Here is a 27,067-nt window from a genome sequence, read left to right on the forward strand (position 1 = left end):
TCGCCCCCCTCGCCCCGGCCACCCCGCAGGTACGGCTCCGCCAGCAAGTATGGCCAACCGTCAGGGATGGTGGGAGTTGTGGTCCAATTGCACTTGGAGAGCCACAGGTTTTCCACCTCCGCTGCAGCTGTGTGGAGACTCCTAGATTTAATCATTCTCTCCACCCAATGAGGTGCAACAGAGACGAAATACTTGGCCCGGCCAGCTCCTGAACCTAAGTTAGTTTCACTTCGCCGTGCCTTCTGCAGCGCTTCCTGTTCGGGTGTCTCAGTAGTCTGTTCACCTGTTCAGCAACCTTGAGGGCGCGAAATCCTTTCGCTGGTTCTTTCTTTGCATGCGCAACAACACTTGCCTCTGCTCGGCTTGCATGGGAAAGGGGAGGGGGCGTTTGAATTTCTGGGGGTGGCAATCGAATCCTGCGAGGCTTCGGTCGGTCTCTCTGCTGCTCTGAAGGAACCCGCGCTCGCCTTTCGTTCCCTCCCGCGCGTGGGAGGGGATTAGGGACGCTCCTTCCAGCTGCCTGCAACCTGAGTATCGCAGCCACGGCAGAAAGCAGGAAATAAACGACAGCCCAAGCCAAGTTCGGTGAGGAGGAAAATCCAAGGGCGAAAGCAGGCGCTCTTCCGAGCCGCAGCGACATGGGCTTCCTGCACGCGTTTCTGGTGCTCCTGGTGGCTGCCCTCTTGGCAGCGTTCCTCCTGCTGGTTCTGGGAAGCATTTATTTCGATTACGCCAACTCGGAGATCCCTCCTGGAGTCGAGCACCCGGCCAGGTTGCGAATCATTCACGCCACGCTGATTGGGGCGTCTGTCCTGGTGAGTGGATCGCAGCGCCCCATCCAAAGGCGAGGCTGTAACTTGCGGGAAACCCACGAACTTAACCGCCTCCCCATTCGCCACGCGCCATTGCGCTCTCCTCCTGATTTTAACCTGTTTCTATCCGACATCGCGAATGGTAAAGTAGGCGCCCCCCTGTCGGAGAGGGAGAGATCTAACGAGAGACGAATTATCGGGTAGGAGGAGGGAAAAGGAAAGGAACGAGCCTGGCAGTGTTTAAAAACGCAACCCAGAAAAGTTTGGCTCTGGTGCTGAACTACTGGGCAGGATTAATCCTCCAGGTTCAGAGTATCTGCTGGGCGCTAGCATTTCGCTGAACTTTCTGCAGTAACTTGAGTGAGACTCTGGTCACATCCACGCTGCACGTGACTTTCCCCCAAAGTATCCTGAGAAGTAGGGACGCGGGTGGCGCTGTGGGCTATACCACAGAGCCTAGGACTTGCCGATCAGATGGTCGGCGGTTCGAATCCCCGCGACGGGGTGAGCTCCCGTTGCTCGGTCCCTGCTCCTGCCAACCTAGCAGTTCGAAAGCACCTCAAAGTGCAAGTAGATGAATAGGTACCGCTCTGGTGGGAAAGTAAACGGCATTTCTGTGCGCTGCTCTGGTTCGCCAGAAGCGGCTTAGTCATGCTGGCCACATGGCCCAGAAGCTGTACGCCGGCTCCCTCGGCCAATAAAGCGAGATGAGCGCCGCAACCCCAGAGTCGGCCACGACTGGACCTAATGGTCAGGGGTCCCTTTACCTTTATCCTGAGAAGTGCAGTTTGCTGGGACTTGTAGCTCTGTCAGGAGCAAACTACACTTCCCAGGATTCCTTGGGCTTTAAACAGGCTTTAAACAGTCTGGATGTGACAGCTATCTCTCTCTCTCTCTCTCTCTCTCTGTGTGTGTGTGTGTGTGTGTGTGTGTGTGAGAGAGAGAGAGAGAGAGAGAGAGAGAGAGAGAGAGAGAGAGAGAGAGAAAGTTTTAAAAATTATTAATGGTGTTTGACAGAACCTCTGGAACATTTTCATCCAAAGGCCAATTACTGCCTGCTGTGGGAGCAGTAATGTTTGTAGCAGGCTCACAGGCAGACTTCGAATGAGTAAATGAAAGAATGAGAAAGAAGAAACTTTGTGAGAAAGAAGGTCAACACAGATATTTTTTTTAAAAAATGCAATTACACAAGACCTTTATATCTGCTGCAATAGTATCACTAAAATTGCACTCCAAGGAAATGGTCTATCTCACGGGAGTCCAAAACTCTGGCCTGATAAAATGGTTTAAAGTCACCTCGTAAAACATATCTGAGGTGAGCACAGACTGAAGGGAGCTCCATTGGCAAGGTGCCGCCACAGAGAATGGTATGCAGTGAGGTGAAGGAGGCATGTTCAATCTTTTCCTGCTCACTCTCTTTTCTGCTGATGCATACCCACCCACACCTGGGCTGGTGTTTGCCCTTGAAAGTGTTGTTTACTACATATTGCCCTTTCAGGAGCAGATAACAGTTAATAGGCGGGCGGATTTCCTCCAGGCAATTAGTGTAGGCCCCGAGCCAGATTTGGAGAGGGATTCTGCAGCTCTGTGGTAGCTGCTACCCAGTGTTAAGGTGGAAATCAGAAAGGTGGCACCAGAGCTATTGAGAGGATATTTAAGAAGGATATTGACAAACTGGAATGTGTGCAGAGGAGGGCAAGCAAGATGATTGAGGGTCTGGAAACCAAGCCCTTGATGAGGAACAGTTGAGGGAGTTGGGGCTGTTTAGCCTGGTAAAGTAAAGAGGAGACTGAGAGGTGATAGGAGAGCTGTCCTCAAATTATCTGAAGAGCTGTGGCATGGAAGATGGAGCAAGCTGGCCTCCTAGTGGCGCAGCAATAAAACTGCTAGCACATTTGCAAAGTTAAGCAGGGTCCAGTATGGTTTCAAATTAGATGGGGGACTGAGGGTTGAGATGCCGGCATTGCGGAAGAGTGTGTGTCTGTGTGTTGGATTAGATGACCACCAAGATCCCAGCAGGTTGGTAGGACCCAAACCAGTGGATTCAAATTATAATGAAACCATTCTGATGATAAGAGCTGTTTGACAGTGGAACTGACTCCCTTGGAGAATTGTGGACTCTCTCTTTCATTGGAGGTTGGATCCCCTATAGGGGATTTTGTTGAATTTTTTGCATTGCAGGGTGGGACTGGATGACCCTGGATGGGGGGGGGGGGAGATCCCTTCCAGCTCCACAGTTCTACAATTGTACAGTTCTATGGAGCCAATGAATTCAACTTTTGCTGAGTTCAACAAGGACAACACTGAGATTAGGGTGGTGGTAGAGGAAGTTGATAAACAGGCACGACAGGCAGGCAGGCAGGCAGGCAGGCAGGGACTCGCTGAGGCTGGTGGAGCAGGGCCTCATTCCCTCCAGTGGATCAGCCTCCATTGCCACAGCTGCTTTTTCTTCAAAGCAATCAGCTGAAGCATGCCTTCCAAAAAACTAGTTTTTTCATCTAGCCCAGCAGTTCCCCAAAGGGGCAGTGGGATTACCGGGGGGGGGGGTGTGTGCTAAGAAGCAAGAGGGATGTAGTGTAGGTGCCAATGAGTATCAGACTTTCAAAAGCTCGATTGAATTCATCAGTGTTGTTGAATTAAATAGTTTTAATTTGATATTGGATAAATGTGCAATTAGCTGTTACTGTTTTGAATTTTGTTGCGTTGTCACCTTCCTTAGGAGGTTGCACAAACTGCTGTTTATGAATAAAGCTTGTTATAGAGTAGGGTACCGGGTGGGAACCAGTGGTCAAGTTCATTAGGTCTATATACCATACACATCATAACTAAAACTCCCAATATCAGCCCTAGCACAAATGGCTTCTAAATCCAGTCTGTGGACAGTCCAGGAATCAGTGTGTTTTTATATAAGTAGAGTGTGTCCTTTTATTTATAATGCATCTCTGGGTTATTTGTGGAGCATAGGAACTAATTCATTTCCCCCCAAAAAATATAGTCCGGCCCCCCACAAGATCTGAGGGACAGTGGACCAGCCCCCTGCTGAAAAAGTTTGCTGGCCCCTGGTTTTCTCCCAAATATATCCCAAGGCAGCAGAGATTTCCTTCTCCTAGTTGGGCTAGGTTTTTCTTCTTCTTCTTAATATTCTTTATTGAAAAATAGAAGAAAAATTATATATATATAGAGAGAGAGAAAATAACAATTGTTAATACACACCCATGTAAATAAATAAATAAGAAAAAAGAAAAGAAAAAAAGCATTTACAAGGTTGTTATTGTACTTATCCTAAACATAACCTAATGTCAGGATAAATTATTTAAATATCTTGAGCTGGCAAAAATGACAGAGACAATTAGGAGCCAGCCAAACCAAAAATTTTAAAAAGACCGGGAAACTTATAAAGAATATTTTTTAAAAAACAACAACAACAGTGTCCTCAAGTCAGAAGCTGGACATGGCTTTGATTAAGTTTTTGCACATTACAAGAAATATTGTAAGTATAACATTCAAATAATAAAAGAAATGGGAAAATGATCAAAGAAGCAGTTTAACAAAAAGATAAGACAGACTCGCTTTGAGGAAGACGGAAGTCTATTGGGAAGGATAATTGGGAATTAAGAATATGGTGGTGTAAGGGGGTTTTGTGGGGGTTGTAAGAACTTAGGGATTTATGGATGTAGGTATGTTTTTTCCTTTTGTTATTTTGTTAATTTTTGTGTGTGTTTGTTATTTAAGAAAACTAATAAAAAGCATATTAAAAAAGGAATCTCCTCTTATATCATCACCCTTCACGTCCACCACACAGGGCCAAATTTAGGTTTGATGAGGCCCTAAGCTACTGACGGTAATGGGGCCCTTTATATGTCCAGCTGTCCTTTGCCAACAACAAATTGTCACTGTTTTTTGTGTTGAATATTTTAGGGAGAAGGCTAGCAGGTGGGGCCCATTACTTACATCATAGGAGCCTACACAACTCAAAACATTGTTGCTGTATGTAGGTTTTATTTTATTTGTTTTTTATCTTATATTTTGGAAATGTACATCCAGGGGTTTTTTCCCCTTTATATTTTTGGGCCCCCCCAAAAGTGTGGGGCCCTCAGCTATAGCTTCCTTAGCTTATATCTAAATCTGGCATGTCCACCACATAACCCATAATGTTATAATTCTGAAATGATTTCCCCTGTCCTCATGCCGCAGCAGGTTTCATCCAAGCTGGGTAGCACTATGATCCTTAGATTTTGAACATCTAAATACAGTGGTGCCCCGCAAGACAAATGCCTCGCAAGACGGAAAACCCGCCAGACGAAAGGGTTTTCCGTTTTTGAGCTGCTTCGCAAGACGATTTTCCCTATGGGCTTTCTTTGCAAGACGAAAACGTCTTGCGAGTGTTCTGATTTTTTCTCGTTCCCCCCCCCTTTTTCTAAGCCGCTAAGCCGCTAATAGCCTTTTAGCCACCAATCCGCTAAGACTTTAATAGCCGCTAAGCCTTTAATAGCCGCTAAACTGCTAATAGCGCTAATCCGCTAAGCCAGTGTTTTTCAACCGCTGTTCCGCGGCACACTAGTGTGCCGCGAGATGTTGCCTGGTGTGCCGTGGGAGGGAGGCGGGCGAGTCGGGCGGCAAGAGGCGGGGCGGCGGCGGCGAGGAGAGGCCGCCCAGCGCGGGGCTCTTGCCATCTGCCTGCTTGGCTGCCTGCGTGGCGCTGACGTCACGGGGCTGTAACGTGCCCCACATAGGCACACGCGGGGCGGCAAGCGAGCTCCCTCCCACATCCCATCGCCGCTCTGCCGCACGCTAGCTCGCTTCGGCCGGCCTACTGGGCTGTCGCAGGCGGAAGGCCTGCGCATGCGCGAGGTTTTCGCGCCTTCGGGATTCCCTTCACGCCTTCCTCCTCCCGGGGCCTTGAGAGCGCGGGAAGCGGCAGCGCGAGACCGGCATTGAGCCTGGCAGGTATTGTGCGGTGCTGGTGCCAATATGGTAAATATCCTTTGCTTCATTCTTGTCACATCACTCCTCGTTCTGACTCAGTCTCTTATGATCCTCAGTGCAATGGCAAAGGTACCTAGTAAATAGTAAGAGTGGGAAGAATTGTTCTATTGGAAAAAGTGACCATTTTAAGTTTTAGAATGACAAGCTTCAAGATTTGTATTTATTTATTTATTCTGACATTTTTATACCTCAGTTTTTATTATCTTCTTAATAACAAAATATATAAAATAAAATGCAGAGAAATAAAAATCTCTCTCTCTCTCTCTCTCTCTCTCTCACACACACACACACACACACACACTGCACAGGAGTGGGACCAGGAGGAGGGACCCCTCCATAAATCTTAGCTGCCAGCCTGGCACATAGCAGGAGGGGTGCTCCAACAGGTATCTGAGTACCAAAAACACGCACAATCATTTCTGTTAAAAACAAAACCAGACAATGTAAAATACTTTCCTTGTGTTTACTTGATTCCTATTAAAGAGAATTACTTTATATATAGTCAATATAGGCACAGAGTTAATTTTTTAAACATTTTCTAATGGTGGTGTGCCTTGAGATTTTTTTCATGAAACAAGTGTGCCTTTGCCCAAAAAAGGTTGGGAAACACTGCGCTAAGCCGCTAATAGGGTTGCTTCGCAAGACGAAAAAACCGCTAGACGAAGAGACTCGCGGAACGGATTAATTTCGTCTTGTGAGGCACCACTGTAGTTGTTTGGATGAACTTGCCACGAGTTAATTCCTATATGACTTTTGTTTCTTCTTCCTGTTCTCTCAATAGGGAAGGATCTTGGAAAACCTACATATCTGCACACAAATCCAGTTTGTGCGGATTGTGCGAAACAGCCGGAAACTGGGGAAAGAAAATGCGCTCTTCATTAAAGACGCAAAGTTTAAGCATGTGCCTGTCCGGATTTACCAACCAAAGACTCCCTCTGCTGGTGGAAGGAGGGGGATCGTGTTCTTTCATGGAGGCGGCTGGGTGTTCGGAAGCATCCGTGAGTTATGTCCAAACTTAATCTGTGTCAACATCTGAATGAAGTGGGGTAACACATACACAGAGGGCATTTGCAGAGGGATCACCTCTGAATTAAGACCCAGTTCATAATAAGGTTTCTCCTCAAAATCATCAGCCATCTAACCACACCAAAGCATCCACAAAAATATCTCAAGCCAAAGGGGGCTTTCTGGAGTCAGGATGCTCCAGACATGCTGCAGCCATCATTTACTGATAAGTTTCAAAGTACCGTATTTTTCGCTCTATAAGATGCACCAGACCACAAGACGCACCTAGTTTTTGAAGGAGGAAAACAAGAAAAAAAATATTCTGAATCTCCGAAGCCAGAACAGCAAGAGGGATCACTGCGCAGTGAAAGCAGCGATCCCTCTTGCTGTTCTGGCTTCTGGGATAGCTGCACAGCCTGCATTCGCTCCATAAGACGCACACACATTTCCCCTTACTTTTTAGGAGGGAAAAAGTGAGTCTTATAGAGCAAAAAATACGGTAGTTGTTGATTCCTGTACATTGTTGTTGTTGCTGCTGTTTTGTGGTTTGTGTTTTGTGTTTTGTTTTTTGTGTTTTGTGTTTTGTGTTTTGTGTTTTGTGGTTGTGTTTTGTGTTTTGTGTTTTGTTGAGTTTTGTTTTGTTACCCCGCCATCCTTCCAACAAGCTCAAGTTGACCTGCACAGTTCTCCCTGCAATTATATCTTCCCAACAACCTTGTGAGATAGGTTAGACCAGTGTTTCTCAAACTTGGGACTCTAGCTATTATTGGATGCTGGGAGTTGTAGTCCAACAAAAGCTGCAGACCCAAGTTTGAGAAACATTGCTTTAGAGCATGGGGTGGGAAACCTTTAACTCTCTTGATGTTGCTGAACTCTAAGTCCCGTCAGTCCCACCTTGCATTATCAATGGTGATGAGGGATGATTGAGTCCAGCAACATCTGGAGGACCAAAGATTCCCCATCCTAGCTTTAGAGAAACAACATCAGCCTTCTAGTCCTCATGGGCTCTAGAGGAAAAACTTTGAAATCTTTTTGAAGAGACTTAAAAATCAGAAGGGGGTGGTCAAGGCTTTCCAGTATAAGGCTGGAGCTTTGCATCTTGGACCACTTTTCAGTGGGGTTATATTTATTTATTTGTTCCGCTTGTAATTAACCTGCTAATTTAGCCCACCTTAACTCTCTGTTCTTCCTTCAGTCACTGGAAAGTAATGGACAAAAAATCTTTTGGGAGGCGGGGCAGTGATCTGCATTTTGGAACTAGAAGAAACTGTAGGTTTGGGATTTATATATTTTTATGGTTTACAATAATGTAATTCTACCATTTTACTGTTCTCTCATCCACTCCCTGTTGGCCAAAGGAGATGGAGTCTGACTGGGGCAGGCCCTGATGGGATCTGTGCCTCCTCCCCTCCCTCTCTTCCTTATCATGGGGGGAAACATATTTATCTTCCCTATTTTGTCAAATGAATATAGTGCAATAACATCCCCAGGGAGTTTGTTCTCTGTTAATTTTGTTGGCATATATTTTTGGTGGTGATGAGGTTCTTCTCATTAACTGTTGCACCTGGGAAGTACATAATCAAATCATCACATCTTACTAATGAATAAATGGATAACTCTGGGAATATTTTTGTTTCAGAAACCCATGAAAATATCTGCCGCTATTTGGCCCGAGAGAGTGAATCCGTGGTTGTGTCTGTGGAGTAAGTCAATGTTTTCCGCCCCACCCCCAGCCCCCCGTGGTTGTGATGGACTCAACTACAGCATGGCAAAATGTTAAGAGCAGCTCACTTGCCAGCTGGAGAACGAAGCCTAATTGTGTGGTTGCCCCGTGAGCTGCAACTTACCCTGGCTCTCTGACCACTGAGCAAGTCGGGTAACCCACTGTAAATACATGAGAGGCTACTTTATACCATGCCAGACTTTTGTCTATCTAGCTCAGCATTGCTCACCTCAGGGAAAGAGCGCCCTTTGCAGCCCAAGGGGAACATTCCCTTTGTGGACCACCTTCCAGGTCTGCCTGACCATGGAGCAGTGGCGTAGCGTGGGTTGCCAGCACCCAGGGCCATGTGGAACAATGGAGTGGGAAGGAGGGAAACAGACGGAGCATGCATGAGCATTCAACTGCCTAATAGCATCTGTGTCAATGCCCCTGTGGCCCCCTCCCATGCTATGCCACTGCCATGGAGGGTAAAGCCATGTGCCTAAATGGCACATAGGGGGAAATGGGGCCCTGCACCACCAACCTTGGTCTTGATTCCTCCAAGCCCTGCTGCCTTATTATTTACAATCCAGTACCATCTTATCAGGAGGTCCATTCCACACAATGTAGGGAGCAGGTTATTGGTATTGTGGCATCTACCTCCTCTTGTTAAATATTACAGGTGCTGTGAAGATATTCCTCCTGCAACAAGCCTTTTGAGAGCCTGCATCTGTATTGCAGCTGCTCTTACGATGTTTTAATTGCTTTTTTCATTTGTGTGCTGGCCGCCCTTAGCTTCTTTGGGAGGTAGGGTAGAATATATTTTTATAGATGATAGATAGATAGATAGATAGATAGATAGATAGATAGATAGGGGTAAAGGGACCCCTGACCATTAGGTCCAGTCGTGACCGACTCTGGGGTTGCGGCGCTCATCTCGCTTTATTGGCCGAGGGAGCCAGCGTACAGCTTCCGGGTCACGTGGCCAGCATGACTAAGCCACTTCTGGCGAACCAGAGCAGTGCATGGAAACGCCGTTTACCTTCCCGCCTGAGCGTTACCTATTTATCTACTTGCACTGGCGTGCTTTCAAACTGCTAGGTGGGCAGGAGCTGGGACCGAACAACGGGAGCTCACCCCGTCGCGGGGATTTGAACCACCAACCTTCTGATCTGCAAGGCCTAGGCTCTGTGGTTTAACCCACAGGGCCACCCGCGTCCCTTTTTAGATAGATAGATAGATAGATAGATAGATAGATAGATGATAGATAGATAGATAGATAGATAGATAGATAGATAGATAGATGATAGATAGATAGATAGATAGATAGATAGATAGATAGATAGATATAGATGATAGATATAGATTGATAGATGATAGATAGATAGATGGTAGGTATGGTTTGTCTGCTTCCTCCTTAATCTCAGCATTGCTCCTGAAGAACTCAGCAGAGAGGAGATAAAGGGAAAGAGTAGAATTAGTTGCCTGTCATTGGCTCTGGCTCCACCTGCTGGTGGGCTTCCTGCCTTTCACCCTATGGGGACTGGCCGTTATTTGATCATTCAAAAGCAGCAGCATCATACACAATCTCAGATGGAAATGATTTACTGTGGATTGATTTTGCCTTAGGTACCGCCTGGCTCCTGAGCACAAGTATCCAGCCCCGCTCAACGACTGTCTTGCTGCCACCACCCACTTTCTGGAGACGGCAGAAGACTATGGTGTGGACAACACCCGTGTCATCATTGCTGGCGACAGCGCGGGTGGCTGCATGGCTGCCTGTATCTCCCAGAGTTTAGTGAATAGACCAGGCCTTGCAAAAGTGCGGGCACAGATCCTCATTTACCCGGGCCTCCAGGCTGTAGACTTCAACTTGCCTTCATACCAGCAAAACCACGGCGTGCCCATTTTATTCAGGGAACGGGCTGCTTTTTACATATTGCAACACGTGAATGGGGAAGCTTCGCTCCTCGAAGATATTTTGGAAGGCTCTCATGTTCCGGTAGACCTGAGATTGAAGTACAAGAAATGGCTCAGTGCAGAAAACATCCCGAGCGAATTTAAAACCAGAGGCTACAAGCCCGTGGCGACAGTTCCCTGTGATGATGAAGTCTACAACAAAGTGAAGGTCCTAAGTTCTTCAGAGTGTTCGCCCCTTCTTGCCGACGATGCCATTGTCCGCCTGCTTCCTGAGACCTGCATTGTGACCTGTGAATATGACGTCCTAAGGGATGATGGATTACTCTACAAGAAAAGATTGGAGGACAATGGCATAGCAGTGACTTGGTACCACATTGAAAGTGGGTTCCACGGGATTCTAACCTTCTTTGACAGAGACTGGTTGAATTTCCCTTCTGGTAAAAGAGGGCTGGACAAGATAGTCAATTTTATAAAGAGCTTATAAAACCAAAAAGCATCTTTCTAAATCGGGGATCTCCGACCATTTTGGACCGGTGGGAACATCCTGAACTTTGAGAGAGTGCTGGGGCACCAGTCATAAAATAGCTACCATGGTGGGGCTATGATGTGACACTAAATGGCTGCTAGGGGGTATGGCATAATGAAAAATGGCTGCTGTGGGAAGCATGGCATAACACACAGAGAGAAACACACCCAACCTTATGCCTTACGGGAATTGAGCTATGTTCTGCTGGAAATCTCTCTCTCTCTCTCTCTCACACACACACACACTGATGCCATCATGGTCTAATAATCATAGGGAGTTTTTCTCAGTATTGAGAACAATATACATATTGAGAACGATATACGCTGGCTAAGCTACAAGATCTTGGAGAAGGAGTCTGGTAGGGCAAGAGTTAACATCCCCCTGCCTTAAAGAGAGCTCATATGTACATGCTAAGCAGTTTAATAAATTGTTCTGTGCACACATATGTTCATGTGGCAACCCTAATACAGTGGTACCTCGGGTTACATACGCTTCAGGTTACATACGCTTCAGGTTACAGACTCCGCTAACCTGGAAATACCCAGGTTAAGAACTTTGCTTCAGGATGACCCGGGTTAAGAACTTTGCTTCAGGATGAGAACAGAAACTGTGCTCCAGAAGCACGGCAGCAGCGGGAGGCCCCATTAGCTAAAGTGGTGCTTCAGGTTAAGTACAGTTTCAGGTTAAGAACGGACCTCTAGAACGAATTAAGTACTTAACCCGAGGTACCACTGTAGTGCCTATGTTCCAAGGTTGTTGAACCCTTTTTAAAAAAATCTTCATATGGATGATATTCAGGAAAAGAAGCAACCTCAATAAATGTTTGAATGTTGCCAATTTAAGGACAAGGTAATTGGGAAACAGCTTTGTGTCTTTTGGCTTTTTGTGCCAACCTTTTTTCCTGTAGGGGAGCAGTCATGTGGCCATTCTTGGCAAACCATTCCTACAAACCCTCAAATGTTTAGATGCTTTTTTAGAGGAGCAAGACTGGAGTCTGTACCCAGTATCCCTGGGGAGCAACTAGAGCCCCAAATCCTTGGGAGGGCTCCCTACCCCGCCCCCACAATTTAACAAAATTAGAGTGGTGGTCAGAATGTTGGACTAGCATCAGACAGCAAAGAGAGAGAAAACAAAGGACAATAGTCCCACTTCACGGAACACAGTAACACAAACATCCTGTCTCCGTCACTTCCCGCTCTGTGGAGTCAAAACATACACGTCACGTGAAAGACAACAATCCCATGACTGCAATCACAGAGCAGGAATTCTAACAGGTGTTGGTGTGCCTGCATTCTGACCACCTGGTCCAAAACAATAGCCAGGTAGACACATCAGATTGTAGCCGATGTTAGCTCCACTCACAGCAGACCCATAGGAGTTAGCAGATTTGACATACCATAGATCTTTTAATTTCAATGGGTAAACTCTGAGCAGGACTTAGTTGGATACAACCCATTTTGTACCAACCGAAGCTTCTGAGACATCTTCAAAGATAGCCCCACACTAAATGCATTGCCTTGGCAAGTAACAAGTGCAAGGTAATTGCCATTACCTTGGCAAGTAACAAATGCATGAGTAAAGGAGGCCAAATCAGAGTTGCAGTTGGACTACTAGCCTAAATTGGGTAGGGGGTGGGGAGAGTGAGTTCCTAGCCACCACTGCAGCTGCCTGGGCTTCCCTAGAGGGCAATATAGGTTTGCTCTGGTGCATTGTGCTATTTGTGGTAGTGCTGTCTGCCACTAGGTAGAGCATGCTAATGGAAAATGAGGGAGCCTGGCTCCCTAAATAAAGCTCAACAACACTGTCAGTTCTTTAATACTGTGAGTAGATCGCAGTCTCTTCGGAGTTGGACGTGCCTGCTGTACACATTTAGCTAAGTGTAAGTTCCAGGTTAACCCAATGGGAGTAGTTTCTGAGTAGGCATGCATAGGATGGTGCCCTTTTCTGTCCAAACCCACACATCTTCACAGTGGTCAGATTGCAATCCAGTTGTGGGTAATCTTCATGTTGCTGGATTCCAGTTCCACCAGCCCCAGCCTATCATGCCTCTGGATTTGGATTCCTCATCTTTGGGGGGTAAGCAGCAAGCATTATCCCCTTATTCTGCGTCCATTCACAAACACGTGTTTTGTTGCCTTCAGTGGAATAGTAGAATTGATTTCACCACGGTAGAATCCCTTGTTGCCTGGAGTGTTACCATGGGGATGGTCAACAATAGGCAACCCGAGACCAAGGAACATCAGAGGTTAAATGTCCTGCTCTGCACATACAGAGATGGAAGTCTAGGACCTTTCGAGTTCACTCTTTGCCAAAGCATGTGAACGGGACCATGTTTACTCAGTGTAGAGATGCACAGGAATGGTACACTCCCGGCTGGAAGGTAGAACCCAAATATTCTACTAAAGTACTTATTGGAAACTGGCTGGAAGAAAGAAAAAAGGTAGGTTTGGGAAGGAAAGAAAGAAAGGGAACTAAATCCCAGGTGGTTGCAGTAGAGAGGGGAGGGAGAAGATTGTAATGAAGCATCACCCCACCCCCAACAGCTATAACATGGGATAAAATTGATGGGACACATTAATTTCCTGGTCCATTTCTAGGCACAGATCAAAGGGCTTGCATTCCTATAAAGTATACCTGAAGTATACCTGAAGGAGTGTCTCCACCCCCATTGTTCTGCCCAGACATTGAGGTCCAGCACCGAGGGCCTTCTGGTGGTTCCCTCACTGTGAGAAGCCTAGTTACAGGGAGCCAGGCACAGGGCCTTCTTGGTAGTGGCACCCGCCCTGTGGAACGCCCTCCCATCAGATGTCAAAGGAATAAACTACTACCAGACTTTTAGAAGACATCTGAAGGCAGCCCTGTTTAGGGAAGCCTTTAATGTTTAATAGACTATTGTATTTTATTATTCTGTTGGAAGCTGCCTACAGTGGCTGGGGAAACCCAGCCAGATGGGCAGTGTATAAATAATTATTTATTATTATTATTATTATTATTATTATTATTATTAAGCTCTGTGTGGTTTAGGAACCAACTACTGCAGCTCGACACAGGCAGAAAGTCCCAGGTTCAATCGCTGGTCTCCAGGTAGGGCTAAGGAGATAACTTTCTCTGAAACCCTGGGAAGCCACTTCTGGTCAGTGTAGACAATACTGCAGTAGATGGACCCATGGTCTGACTCAGGATGAGCTGGTAGAGCAGATGCTTGGCATGAAGGAGGAGTCCTTAGCATCTCCAGGCAAAACTGTCCTCTATCTGAAACCACAGAGAGCTGCTTCCAGTCAGTGTGGTGATGATAATAATAATAAATTTATTTTTTGTACTCTGCCTATCTGACTGGATTGCCCCAGCCCACTCTGGGTGGCTTCCAGGAGAATATACAAAAACACAGCAGAGCAACAAGGATTAAAAGTGTCCCAATAAAGGGCTGCCTTCAGATGTCTACAGAAGGTCATATGATTATGTACACAATTCTGAGCTACAAGGACCAATGGGGTGAATTAGTCCAAAACAACTTCCTGCATAACTGTATAAATTTCTCAGGGACCATTACGTTAGCGGTGAGGTGGGTGTGACTACTGGCAGGGTCTTCTCAATGGAGACCCCTGGATCTGACAGTTCACTTCCCAAAGTGGCAACCAGGGCTTGTTGGCACCACATGAAAACCCTTTTGAAAACGCCAGTCATTTTGGATCTCTGGTAATTTTGAAAGCCAGGTTTTGTCTGATTGTGTTAATTTGTTTTTGCGAGAATTTGTGTCTAACTTTACCAGGACTACCTTGGACTTCCTGTTGGGAGTTGCTCTGAAAATTGGGCTTTCCAGCTCATATCGTGGGGTGGTAACATGATAGAGGTGTATAAACATTTGCACAGTGTTTATGCATCCGATTATGTGCAATACCAGAACTTGGAGACACCCAGCGAATGTGAATGTCGGAGATCCAGGACAATAGCAAGCACTTCTTCAGAGCTAAACGATGGAATTCACTCGCAGAAGATGGGTGGCTTTAAGAAAGGATTAGACCAGGGTTTCCCAACCTTGGGTCTCCAGCTGTTTTTGGACTACAACTCCCATGTTCCTTGCTAGCAGGACCAGTGATCAGGGATGATGGGAGTTGTAGTCCAAAACAGCTGGAGACCCGAGATTGGGGAGCACAGGATTAGACAGACTCCAGAAGTTGATGAACTACAACTTCCACTACGCTGGCTGGGGTTTATGGGAGCTGGCATCTTATTACATCTAGAGAGTCACATGCTAGCCACTACTGGAGTCCAAGAAGATATGAAGGCCCATTTGTTCCTTACCCCTGCTGTGGAATCTGAGAGGCTCAGAATTTTGCTCCAGGACTCCAAGGTGCGTGAATAAACTATGCTTGCTTCCCAAAGAGTGACCGCCACTTGTCTGCATTTTCATAGTTCATACGTGACCATGAGGGAACCGGCGAAAGCACCTACGACCGAGATTACGTTCGTTACCCAGCTCAGATTCCAGACCGAATAGTGATGAAAAGAATTATGAAGCAGCTGGATGTAAGTAATAGGGAGGGTGGGAAGACAGATCCAGGTCTGGGGCTGCATGTCTCCAAAGGCAGAATGGATTCTTGTGCTAAAGCTTGGCATGTGTTATACTTTAGGGCCTGCCAAAGAAGTACATATTGACCCACCGTGAAGAACCGAGACACCATCACTTAGTATCGCAATATGACGATCAATATAATAGGCACGGCTACAACCCTTCGCTGCCTCCACTTCGCAAATGGAATAGACACAAAATGGCTTGGATCCCAGAGAAGACAGACTACCCGCTTGTTGGTATGTGGTAGCATCTCAAGAAAAGGAAAAAGAGACAAGGCAACCTTGAAGGTTGACAACAAGGGAGGTTGCTCTCATCATGCATACCAATCCATCATTTATTATATGGTCCTGTTAACCTATTAACATCCCATTGACCCATTAACATCCCAAGTATCTATTCCATGGGGATCCTGTGTGAATACTGTAGGAACAGCATTCAGATGTTGATGGCCTCCAACTCTGATCATCGTCAATAGTCAGAGATGAAGGGAGCTGTAGTTCAGCAACATCTGAACTATGTCCACACAGCTTCCCCATCCCTGAATTAAAAGAATATTGTAACTAGCAAACCTGTGGCCCTCCAGATGTTATTGGACGACAGTCCCAGCCAGCATGACCAATGGGCAGGGATGTTGGCAGCTGTAGTCCAGCAATGTTCACAGGTCCCCCATCTCTTCTACATGCTGTTTGGATTGCCCATCCCTTCCTCTCATTAAGGGCTTTGGTTTATTGCCAGGTTTATTCCATCATCATAATGCCAAGAAAGTCATCCAAAAACACAGATTTTAATTTTTATTTTTGCCCTATGCATCACAGTGGGTCACAGGTGGTGCTGTGGGTTAAACCACAGAGCCTAGGACTTGCCTAGGTTAGCGGTTCGAATCCCCGCGATGGGGTGAGCTCCCGTTGCTCGGTCCCAGCTCCTGCCAACCTAGCACTTCAAAAGCACATCAAAGTGCAAGTAGATAAATAGGGATCACTCCGGCGGGAAGGTAAACGGTGTTTCTGTGCACTGCTTTGGTTCGCCAGAAGCGGCTTAGTCATGCTGGCCACATGAGCCGAAAGCTGTATGCCGGCTCCCTCGGCCAATAAAGCGAGATGAGCGCCCCAACCCCAGAGTCGGCCACAACTGGACCTAATGGTCAGGGGTCCCTTTACCTATGCATCACAGTGCTTGTAATATTCTGCTCACTTGTGTTTCTGCCCGGATAATTCATTAGTTAGATACTTTGTTTGGAAAGATTTATATGCTGCTTAAGCAAAGCAAACCAAAGCATGAAGCAGTTTACATTAGTGGGGTAGGAGAGCTGAAAATAATGTCAATATATTTCAAAAATATAGAGAGCAAGGGCGGAGAAACTCAGATCCAAGGTCCTCTCTACCTGGTCCTCTCTACCTGGCCTTCATGACTCTCTCCAGGTCACACCTCCTCCTTAGTCACCCCGCTTTCCCAGACCACACCCTCTCACCTGCCTTGCTTTGCACCCTCCTTGAGCATTTTTGCCGGCCGTAATGTGGTCCTTGAATTCTGATGATGATTTGCCTGTGCAGAGGATCCAGAGGAATGGATGACTGTGTGTAGAAACTAGTACAGTTTCTCTGCCCACTTTTGCCTTTGTCCTCATTTCAGAACCACCAACCAACTATGGGCTTTTCGAGCACATTGTGAAAAAATGGGGCCAGAACGTGCCTGGAGTGATGAACAGCGTCTACATGGTCTCCTACGTCAAGCCACCTAGTACAGCCTATAGCGCTCGCCGGCGGCCTGTTGCATTTCACACCCTTGAGGCGAGTGTTCCTCAGTGGCTACCACGAAGTTCTGTTTAGTCTCTCTGAAAGGGTGCAGACCATCCATGTTTCGGCGCAGAGGTGAATTAAATGTTGTATCTTTACCCAACCAGCTGCAACAATGAGTGCTTTGTGTCAAGTTGTAAGGGTTTGGATAGAATCATAAAACTGCAAAGTTGGGTCAACTAGTCTAACTTCCTGCAATGCAGGAATCTCAGCTAAGGCATTTGTGACAGGTGGTCATCCAAACTCTGCTTAAAAACCTCCAAGGAATACCAAGTCATCTGCAAAGGCTTTCACTTTATATTCCTTCCAACCGACTGAAATTCCTTTTATTTTTTCATTTTTCCTTATAGTCCTTAGAAAGACTTCCAGTACCGAAATGAATAATAATGGTGATAGTGGACACCCTTGTCTTGTAGCTTTCGTAATTTCAATATTTTCTGTTATTATATTATTTACTATCAATTTTGCTTTTTGATCAGAATATACCGCTTTTATTTCCTTTTATAAATGATTGTCCAGTGTCCATTAATTCCAAATTTTTTAATCATAAATTCCCAATATATATTATCAAAGGCCTTTTCTTCATCCACAAAAACTAATATCACTTGCTTTTCATTCCTGGTCATCAAATATTCAATTATATTCACGACATTCCTTATATTATCTTTCATCTGTTGGCCAGGAAGAAAGCCTGCTTGGTCCTTGTACTGTCAGAACATTCTTCCTGATATTTAGTCAGAATCTCCTTTCTTGTCACTTGATTCCATTGGTTCAGGTCCTAGCCTCCAGAGCAGGAGAAAACAATGTTGGTGGCAGTCATTTAGATAATTGAAAATGGATATTGTATCTACTCTTAGTCTCCTCTTTTCCAGGCTAAACATGCCTGTTATTTGCAACAGGCCCCAGATCTTCTGCTGCTTTCCCTGCTTTCCCCCCCCCCCTTTCATTTGCATTTGCAGATTGTATGCAAATTTGCGTCATGAGCCTGGGCCACTGAGCCCTTGAGGTAACTATCAGTTCCCTGGTGGACATGCTTATGACAGCTTCATTGCCAAAGCAAGGATCAAGGAGTTAGAGCACACCCACCCCACCACCACATTTATGTCCATGGCCAAGTAAGCCCTACTCAGAGTAGACCCACTGGCCCAAAGAGAGGTGCCTCCTAGAGGCACCATTCGCCTAGGGAGCTTGTAGCCAGGGCTGCTGCAACAAACAGCTGTGTAAGCCTTTGGGAGGCAGAGACATGAGAGGCCATCAGAGGAGGCGGGGAAGGAAAGAGGGACAGAGGCCAGTGTTGTCCATGGCACCCCTGACCATCATTCAAGGTACCCCAGGGTGCCATGGCACACTGGTTGAAAACCACTGCTCGAGGCAGAGTGTGCCGATGCAGTTAAGCTAGCACTTGCAACTTGACTGATCTCAAGGTATCCCAGGACGCAGTAACCACGACACCTCCCTGGCTCTTAGGTTTATTCAGCAAGCCCTAAACTACCTGGGCCCAATGTACCTTAATTATTTGCTATTCTACATGCTACACTTTGATCACTGACATCTTCTGGCGGGGGCACTTTCATTGGTCATCCCATGGCCCTGAGATTTGGCCAGGCTCCACCAGGAACCAAGCCTTTGGAGTGCCAAGCTCCCCCTGCAGAACATCGCACCAATAGAAGTCCTGCCAGAATCAGTCATGCTTTCTTTGAGATATCTTTACAAACCTGTACCTGTTCAGATAGGCCCTTTGGGAGGCTTTTGTTGTTGTTACACAAACCATTCTTAGCTGATGATTTGGTAGTATTACATCTTTACGTTTTGCGCCGCCTTGGTTTTGCATATTCTTTATTTAAATGAATACAAAAACAACTCTTTAGGCTGGACTCAAACCAGACGACCTTCTTCAAACAGAGAGACGGTCGTTCTAAAGGCAAAACACAGAGCCACCCTAATGCAAATATGGTATGCATTCAAGGTGAACGAAAGTCACCGCATTCCTGCCAATTCTTTGGCTCTCAGTGCAACTTGCAAACAAACCTTTCTGTGCCCTTGGCTTCAGTAGACCTTTATACACCCTTGGCTTTGAAGGTGTGTACATCGCCCGGCGCTCTGGGAAGCACATTACGTACACAAAAGCAGTTGGTGATGCACTGAGCCAGCAGGTTTTGCCTTTGCTTTGTAGAAAATGAGGACACAACCTTCAAGTTAAGGCTGCCAGCCACCTGGTGGTGTGTGTGTTTGTGCGTGTGATAGAAATTACCTGGCCTTTACCTTTAAGTGCTGATGGAGCTGCAAAAACCTACAGTTGAAGTGTTTCATGGGATGCAGATAAAGCTTGCCGTTTGCTAATATTTGTAGGTCAAGCCACGGTTGAAAAGCACAAAGGCTGGCCACCAAGTTCTCTAAGGTAACCTTGCTCTTTTGTTCATTTGCAACAAAGGAAGCTGCCTTATACCAAATCAGCTCCACCTAGTTCAGTATTTGTCTCTGCTGGCTGGCAGGGGTGTCTCCTGGCCCTACCTGGGGATGCCAAGATTGAACATGGGAACTTCTGCTTGAAAAGCGGGTGTTGTGCCCTGATATGCTAGAACAACAGTCATGGCACAGCACATCCCCTGGCAGGGGTCCTGAACCTCTTACCATGCCAAAGTCTTACAGGTACAGTTCCACTCCTCCAATGGGGAAGAGAGTTAGTCTTTCTTTTTCTTTTCTTTTTTTTTTGCTCCTTGTCCAGAAGTTAAGTCACAAGATGGTCCTGCCCAGGGTGGGAGCAGGGCAGACAGAATAAAGCAGCTGACAACACTGAATATTCCTACTTAAATTATAAATCAACATAGGTGAACTTTGTGCAATTCTCTGGTTCTCTTTGTTGGTGAAGTGTTAGTGTCCACTCGAAACAGAATCCCCAGCCCCAGATATGCTACTCATAGTCCTGTTAACTTAGGAAAGTCAGGATCTGCCTTATACCAAGTCAGACCATTGCTCAGACCAACTCAGTATTTTCTACACTGATTGGCAGCAACCAGCGTGGTGTAGTGGTTAAGAGCGGTAGACTCGTAATCTGGTGAACCGGGTTTGCGTCCCCGCTCCTCCACATGCAGCTGCTGGGTGACCTTGGGCTAGTCACCCTTCTCTGAAGTCTCTCAGCCTCACTCACCTTGCAGAGTGTTTGTTGTGGGGGAGGAAAGGAAAGGAGAATGTTAGCCGCTTTGAGACTCCTTCAGGTAGTGATAAAGTGGGATATCAAATCCAACCCTGTATGATTTCAGAGTAGCATCTGTCCCAGCCCTGCCGGGAGATGCTGGAATTGAAACTATGTGGAAAGGCATATGTTTCATATGGAATTGAAACTATTCAATTCAATTTGAATTCAATTCAATTCAATTTGAATTCAATTCAACTCAGTTGGAATTCAATTCAATTCAATTGGAATTCAATTCAATTCAAATTCAATTCATATGGAATTGAAACTATGTGCAAAGGTAGCTGCCTACATTTCTAAGGACTAAGCGATTGATTAAATAACTGATTTTCCTACTCCCAAAGTGCAGCTTTCCCCAGCACTGACATCGAGTTAGCAGGGAGCTGCACCATTTGAACTTTGGCCTGCAACCAGCTGTCAACAGGAAGCGCAGCTAGGAGATGGAGCATCCGTGTCCTTAATGAAGCACGGTGTACCTTTTACACTAATTAGCAAGCTTCTTTTTCTGGGATCTGGATACTTCGCACAGGCTGGCTCGACAGTTTTTATTTATAGGAGAAGTGTCACCGAGCCACCTCTCCCAAACAGTATGTGCGCACCTCCTATCGTCTTGTTGCTGAGGCAGCATGATGCTCCACTTAGAACCCAACAAGATGGTGCTTTGATGATGCTCTTTGTTATATTTCCCCTCACCTGACTCTGTCACAGCTGCTAAGAAGCCCGAACTGTGTTTCCCACCAAAGCTGTTATCGCCTGGAAGGTGTTAAAAAAGAAAGACTAAGATTAAAACAAACACTGAAATAGCTCACCAGCTACATGGGAAGATGTCTTTTCTTCTTTTTTTAAAAAAAGAGGACTAGACAATTCCATGGAGGGTAGTGCTAGTAGTGGCTACTAGCCACAGAGTATTGTGGACTGGCTGGACGATGAGGAATGGTGGGAGGCTGCAGCCAGAAAACCCTTCAGGAAAGTCTCAGACGAGGAAGACTCAGAGCCAGGGGAGTGGTGGTGGGACAAGGAAGACAGGTCAGAGGATGAAGTGAGGGCAGAATGGATGGGTGCTGAAAAAGCAACAGGCTAGAGTGAGAGAGAGGAAGAAGAGACAGAGAGCACTGCAGACACAGGACAGGCAGCTGAAGAGGAGGTGGGGACTGAGATTCACAGGAGCCTGCCAGTCCTACTGTATTCAGCTCCCCTCCTCCCTTGTCTCCAAGGGCACAGAGAGCTTTGCAGAGCAAAGAGCACAGGCCCCCCTCCCCGATGGAGTTCAAGACTGCTGGGAAAGCAGCCGGACACGAAGGAGACTTAGAGGGAAGAGGGAGGCACAGACTGTCAGTTCTGGCTGTAGGTTTCTCTGTAGTCAAATTTATTGCTCGTCTCTGAGTTGCTATGCTGACCAGCAGCTGAACCAGTCCTGACCCAGACAGGGGCTGTGTTCTACCTCTACTTTCTGAGGCAGCACATGCCCCTGAATATCAGCTGGTGGGCATCACAAACGGAGAGAGGAGTGGTCCAGATATTGGGGAGGGGTGCATTAACCCCATTGCATGTTTTTAAGCGGTGGTTCTTGCTTTTAATTAATCAGCATATACGTTTTAGGGGGGAGGATTGTCATGGTCAGACCACTTCCTGGTGAAACTTGGACTTTGGGGAGTCCTGATCCCTGAGATCATTATCTTGAACTCCACAGGAGACATGCATTGTGGGCCCATTTCTGGCTGAGATCAGACAGGCTCTGTCCCTGTTGAATTTTTGGTGTGTGGTGAAGACTTTATTTATATCAGCAGGCATTTTAAGAAAGCTTTTCTAACTTTATTATTAACTTCAACTGAATTATCTCATTCATATACCCTCCAACAGTTCTTCAATGAAAATAGGGATGTCCTAAGGGAAAGCAGGATATTCTGGGGTCTAATCAGAAACAGGGGTGGCTTCTGTAAATCTAGGACTGTCCCTGGAAAATAGGGAAACTTGGAGGATATCTCTCTACAATCATTGTATGCTACTTAGAAGTTGTAGTGTTAACCAGTATAAAATTTGTTGAAATGATATAACTGCGGCCAGAATGATTATAGCAAAAAATTGGAAGGGAGAAAAAACTCCTTCAATAAGAGAATGGGAAATAAGATTTTGTGAATATATAGAATCAGCAAGACTTACAGCAGGGGTAAGAGGTCAATCAAAAATAAAAAACTGATAGAGGAGTGGACGTGTGTGAAGGAATACATCAAAAAACATTGTTCTGGTATTAATATATCAATATCAATATATCAATATGCAATGAATGAAACATAGAGTAAAAAATTGAGAAGAAATGGGTATAAGATGAGATAGTCAAAAATAAGATTGATAACACAGCAAAAATAAGAAAAGAAACAAAGGAAGCCACATATACAGAAGTCAAAATTTATGTCTGTATTTTTAGTTTGTATGTTTGTTGTTGTTTTTTTGTAATCTAAATTGAGAGGTGTATGTAAAGGTAAGGGTAAAGGGACCCCTGACCATTAGGTCCAGTCATGACCGACTCTGGGGTTGCGGCGCTCATCTCACTTTATTGGCCGAGGGAGCCGACGTACAGCTTCCGGGTCATGTGGCCAGCATGAGGTGTATGTATCTATGCATAATAAGTTTGTTTAGTGTTCTGGTTTGTGTTTGTAAGTATTGCATTTATCAATAAAAGTTTTTTTTGTTTTTTTTAAAAAAGAAATTATATAACTTAAGGGTTGTGTCCAATGTTAGTCCTACTCAGAGCAGGCTTATTAAAAATAATTTCAGGGGGTCTTCTCCAGGTAAGACTTAGTTGGACACAACCCTAAATAAATAAATAACTGCATTTAATTAGAGGGAGGGGAGAAAGACATGCTGCTTTTTTGTAGATGGATGGGGCAGATGTTAAACAATCCATGCAGGTGCCTGGTCATGTTTGGTTGCATTACAAATCCTGCACTAACCTGATCTAATGTGCAGCTGTTTCTCTGTGTCTGCCCGATTAACCTATTAAGAATGGAATTTAACCACAGGCATCATTTCTGCATAGCTGCTGGTTAATTTATTGACAAATTAAACACACAGTCCTTTCTCTCCAACCAGCCCACAGCAGGGTGTGTGCTCGTGTTACAGCAACAATCGCCTTGAAATGTAACTCCAGGACTTTCTGCAGAAATGATTCATATATGAGCTCACCACCGAGGTGTCCCTCAGAGTGACATGGGATGGTTGTAACAGAGAAGGTTGTCATGGAGATGCCTTCAAGCCTGTCTTTGAATTCCCCAGCAACTGAAAGCCTGGCCAGTTCTGATACACACTTCAGGCAAGCGGTGAAGAAGCCCCGTGGCCCTCCAGATGTTGTTGGAAGTAACCAATGCATGAACCAGTAATAGCTCAGTCGGCAGAGCATCAGACTCTTAATCTCAAGGTTGTGGGTTCAAGCTCCACGTTGAGCAAAAAGGTTCATGCATTGCAGGGGGTTGGACCAGACCACCCCTGTTGCCCCTTTCAACTCTACAATTCTATGAGTCTGCAAAACCAATTGCAGCTGGTAGAAGGCATGTCTAGCCACTGAGTCTCCAGTGACATGGCTGGATCCCAAAGTACTCCCAAAGAAGTCAGCCTGCTCCTTCATATAACATTTTAATGTACTTTTAATCTCTGTTGGAAGCCGCCCAGAGTGGCTGAGGAAGCTCAGCCAGATGGGTTGGGGTACAAATAATATATTATTATTATTATTATTATTACTACTACTACTACTACTACTACTACTACTATTTTTATTTTTATTATCATCATCATCCACAGTAGGCAATGGATCAATTTCTTAGACACGGGAACTACTCACCCACAGTGTTTCTATCATTCCAGGATTCAAGCTGAGATTGGTTTTCCTCCTCCATCTCACCACTGCATCCCTGATTTAGGGCTTTAAAGGCTAAAGCAGTGTTTCCCAAACTTGGTTTTCCAGCTGCTTTTGGACTACAACTCCCATCATCCCTAGCTAGCAAGACCAGTGGTCAGGGGTGATGGGAATTGTAGTCCCCAAACAGCTGGAGACCTGAGTTTGGGGGACACTGGGCTGAAGCCAGCGCCTTGAATTGCACCCAGACACAAACAAACAAAATTTTGATAAATTTGCCAAGTTGAACTGGAGGGGCAGGGGAGATTGAATCAGAAGAACATAAGAATCCACCTTAAACAAAAGCAGATTGGCTCAGTACTGAATGCGATGGCTGGCAGTGGCTTTCTGGGGGTTCCGACAGGAGTCTCTCCCAGCCCTACCTGGAAATGCCAGGGACTGAACCTTGGACCTTCTGCATGCAAAGCAGATGCTCTGCCACTGAGCTGTGAACGAGGAATTCAGTGGGGGAATTCCAATATCCCTGTGAGGCATTCTGTCTTTTATACAGCAGCCACAGTGTGTATTCAGAGGCAGGAAATGCAATCTCTCCTCGCTCTGCACATAGGCAGGTTGCCACCCTGAAAGCCTCAACCCTGCTTCCGTTTGAAGCTTCTTCATTTATATATATAATACGCATTTGGGAGTCTGATGCAGCAGGGGGAAGGAACAAATTGAATCAGATCACTAAAGCTGCTCATCAAGGAGATTACATGGAGCAAAACAATTACTTTCTGCCTTTAATTTTAATCCAAGGATCAGTAGCCTGGGGAGGGAAGTCACTCTCCCCCCCCCCCTCGCCTGCTCCACCGTCTATTCCATGAGTCATAGAGTTGGACAATCCTTTTGTCTGACCCATCCTCTGCAGAGATTAAGAATATGATCTGGGAGGCTCAAATGCATGGTACCACCCGATATCATCTGCCTCCAGTAAGGATGGAGAGAAATTCAACTCGCCTTCGCATTTAGAGGCTCACTCGACTAATTCACTCTTTCCAAAACGATATGCAAACTGAGACTCAACAATTTTTTTACTTCTCAGAATTTTGCAGGGCAGTTCTCCAGCATGTACAAAATTGCATTTCATGGGATGATATGTCCCCCACCCCCCAAAAAATGCACTTACGAGTGAAACTAAAGTATAAAAATCATTTGGGGGCAAATTGCTTTGCAAGAATGTGTCTATTGGCCAAGAATGCATACACAAATTTTGCACCAAAGTGCTGGCGAATTTTCATAATGACTTGGAACACTCTGGTCTGAAGCAAATGGAGCATTCTGGTCTGGAACAAACGAGGCTCAAAGCTGCTTACATACTGAGATCCACATGGAGGCTGGGATAACAAAAGCCTTGGTGCCCCTCATGGGCCAAATGAGAAGGCCTGAAGGACCATAGGATAGGCTGAAGGTCCCCACTCCCCCGAATTTAGGAGGTTTGGAGGAACAAGAAGACCCTGTTGGGGCTGGGGAAAACTACAGGTGGATCCTGCTCCAATTTTTAAAATTGAATTTTAATAACAGCTAGCAAGTCACAGAAAGAAAGGAATGAAAGAAAAAAATAGCTTTTCAAAAAAGGACAAGTTGTTGCAATTGCTAGTAAGGAGTATAGGATACAGCTATGTGATTTACTGAGTCAATAATAAAAATACCAAGAGGAAAAGGATGTGTGGCCTATCATTACAAAGAGTCATGTGGTCAGAATTAAAGCAATTGTATTTTTTTTTAATTCAAAAAAGAATATTAAAAAATAACCATGGACTGTATTGAATCCAGGCACTCACATAGAGCTGTAGCAACTGACACACCTGAGGCACCGTATCGGTGTATAAATTAGACAAAACGGCAAAGAAGCAATTTGCCCCTCGGACACTTTTAGCTTATGTGAGATTTTTAATTTTTTAAAAACAGTGATTTGCCAGTCTTGGATTGCCAAGTCACAGGTGTTTGAGGGAGAAAGCGTTTGGACCCATCTGTGCTCTGAATGACATCATCAGGAGCATGGCGTAATCTTAAAAAAAAAAAAATTAAGGAAAATGCAATGGAGGAAACAATTCTCATTCCTTGCGAGAGCCCTGCACAACAGCTGCAGAATTCTTTCACACATAGCTGATACCAGCACTCAGCAAAGCCAGGCCACTTCCTGCTGTTTAGAGATGGATGCAAGGCTCTATGAAAGGAAGAACGGGCAATGAACAAATACAGCAGACCAGGCTCCTAAGAGATCAGGGAGCATTGCAGACTCGACCACTGAGTTTCCCCTCTCTGTGTGTTGGAATCAGTGCTGATTTCCTGAACAAATCTCTGCACGAGCACCCCTTTCTAGTCTAGTTCTGATATGTGGAGGTCGAAGGGGTTATTCAAGGAGACGGAGACATAGCCCTGGGCCTTTTCACAGCTATATTTTAGCTCTGCACTCACAAAACTGTATCTAGGTCATGCTCATTGTTTTGTGTCCCCTCCCCCTCCTTGCAGCAGGTACAACATTTGCTCATTTCAGGGAGACAGCTTGAGAGAAGTGAAAACGCTTGCTCAGTACCCCAAAGAATTTGCAGGTGCCTACATTGGCCTTGGACGTGGGTGGCACTGTGGGTTAAACCGCAGAGCCTAGGACTTGCCAATCAGAAGTTCGGCAGTTTGAATCCCCGCGACAGGTGAGCTCCCGTTGCTT

The 27,067-nt window shown here is 45.7% G+C and overlaps 2 protein-coding genes and 2 long non-coding RNA genes across 4 annotated transcripts; 2 read left to right on the top strand and 2 right to left on the bottom strand.

The window, feature by feature from the left end:
- Window positions 1-76: 76 nt before the first annotated feature.
- LOC310711336 (arylacetamide deacetylase-like 3) lies at window positions 77-11,814 on the top strand. The gene is made up of 4 exons (XM_083513175.1): window positions 77-815; window positions 6,580-6,796; window positions 8,443-8,506; window positions 10,135-11,814. Exons 1-4 carry the CDS (start codon window positions 639-641, stop codon window positions 10,907-10,909), a joined length of 1,233 nt encoding a protein of 410 aa, XP_083369301.1. The 5' UTR covers window positions 77-638; the 3' UTR covers window positions 10,910-11,814.
- Window positions 4,226-6,629, bottom strand: LOC310711487. The gene is made up of 2 exons (XR_014528493.1): window positions 6,502-6,629; window positions 4,226-5,055 (listed from the first exon to the last, which is right to left on the bottom strand). It is a non-coding gene; the product is annotated as an uncharacterized lncRNA (long non-coding RNA).
- Window positions 11,815-13,156: 1,342 nt separating the features above from the next.
- CFAP107 (cilia and flagella associated protein 107) lies at window positions 13,157-17,420 on the top strand. Its single transcript, XM_083513332.1, has 4 exons — window positions 13,157-13,391; window positions 15,365-15,478; window positions 15,583-15,760; window positions 17,154-17,420. Exons 1-4 carry the CDS (start codon window positions 13,281-13,283, stop codon window positions 17,348-17,350), a joined length of 600 nt encoding a protein of 199 aa, XP_083369458.1. The 5' UTR covers window positions 13,157-13,280; the 3' UTR covers window positions 17,351-17,420.
- A 3,618-nt stretch (window positions 17,421-21,038) lies between these two features.
- Window positions 21,039-23,620, bottom strand: LOC310710485. Its single transcript, XR_014528088.1, has 2 exons — window positions 23,462-23,620; window positions 21,039-21,263 (listed from the first exon to the last, which is right to left on the bottom strand). It is a non-coding gene; the product is annotated as an uncharacterized lncRNA (long non-coding RNA).
- Window positions 23,621-27,067: the final 3,447 nt, after the last annotated feature.

This window comes from Podarcis liolepis, assembly GCF_965112155.1.
Source record: "Podarcis liolepis genome assembly, chromosome: 7".
NCBI classification, from domain to species: Eukaryota; Metazoa; Chordata; class Lepidosauria; order Squamata; family Lacertidae; genus Podarcis; species Podarcis liolepis.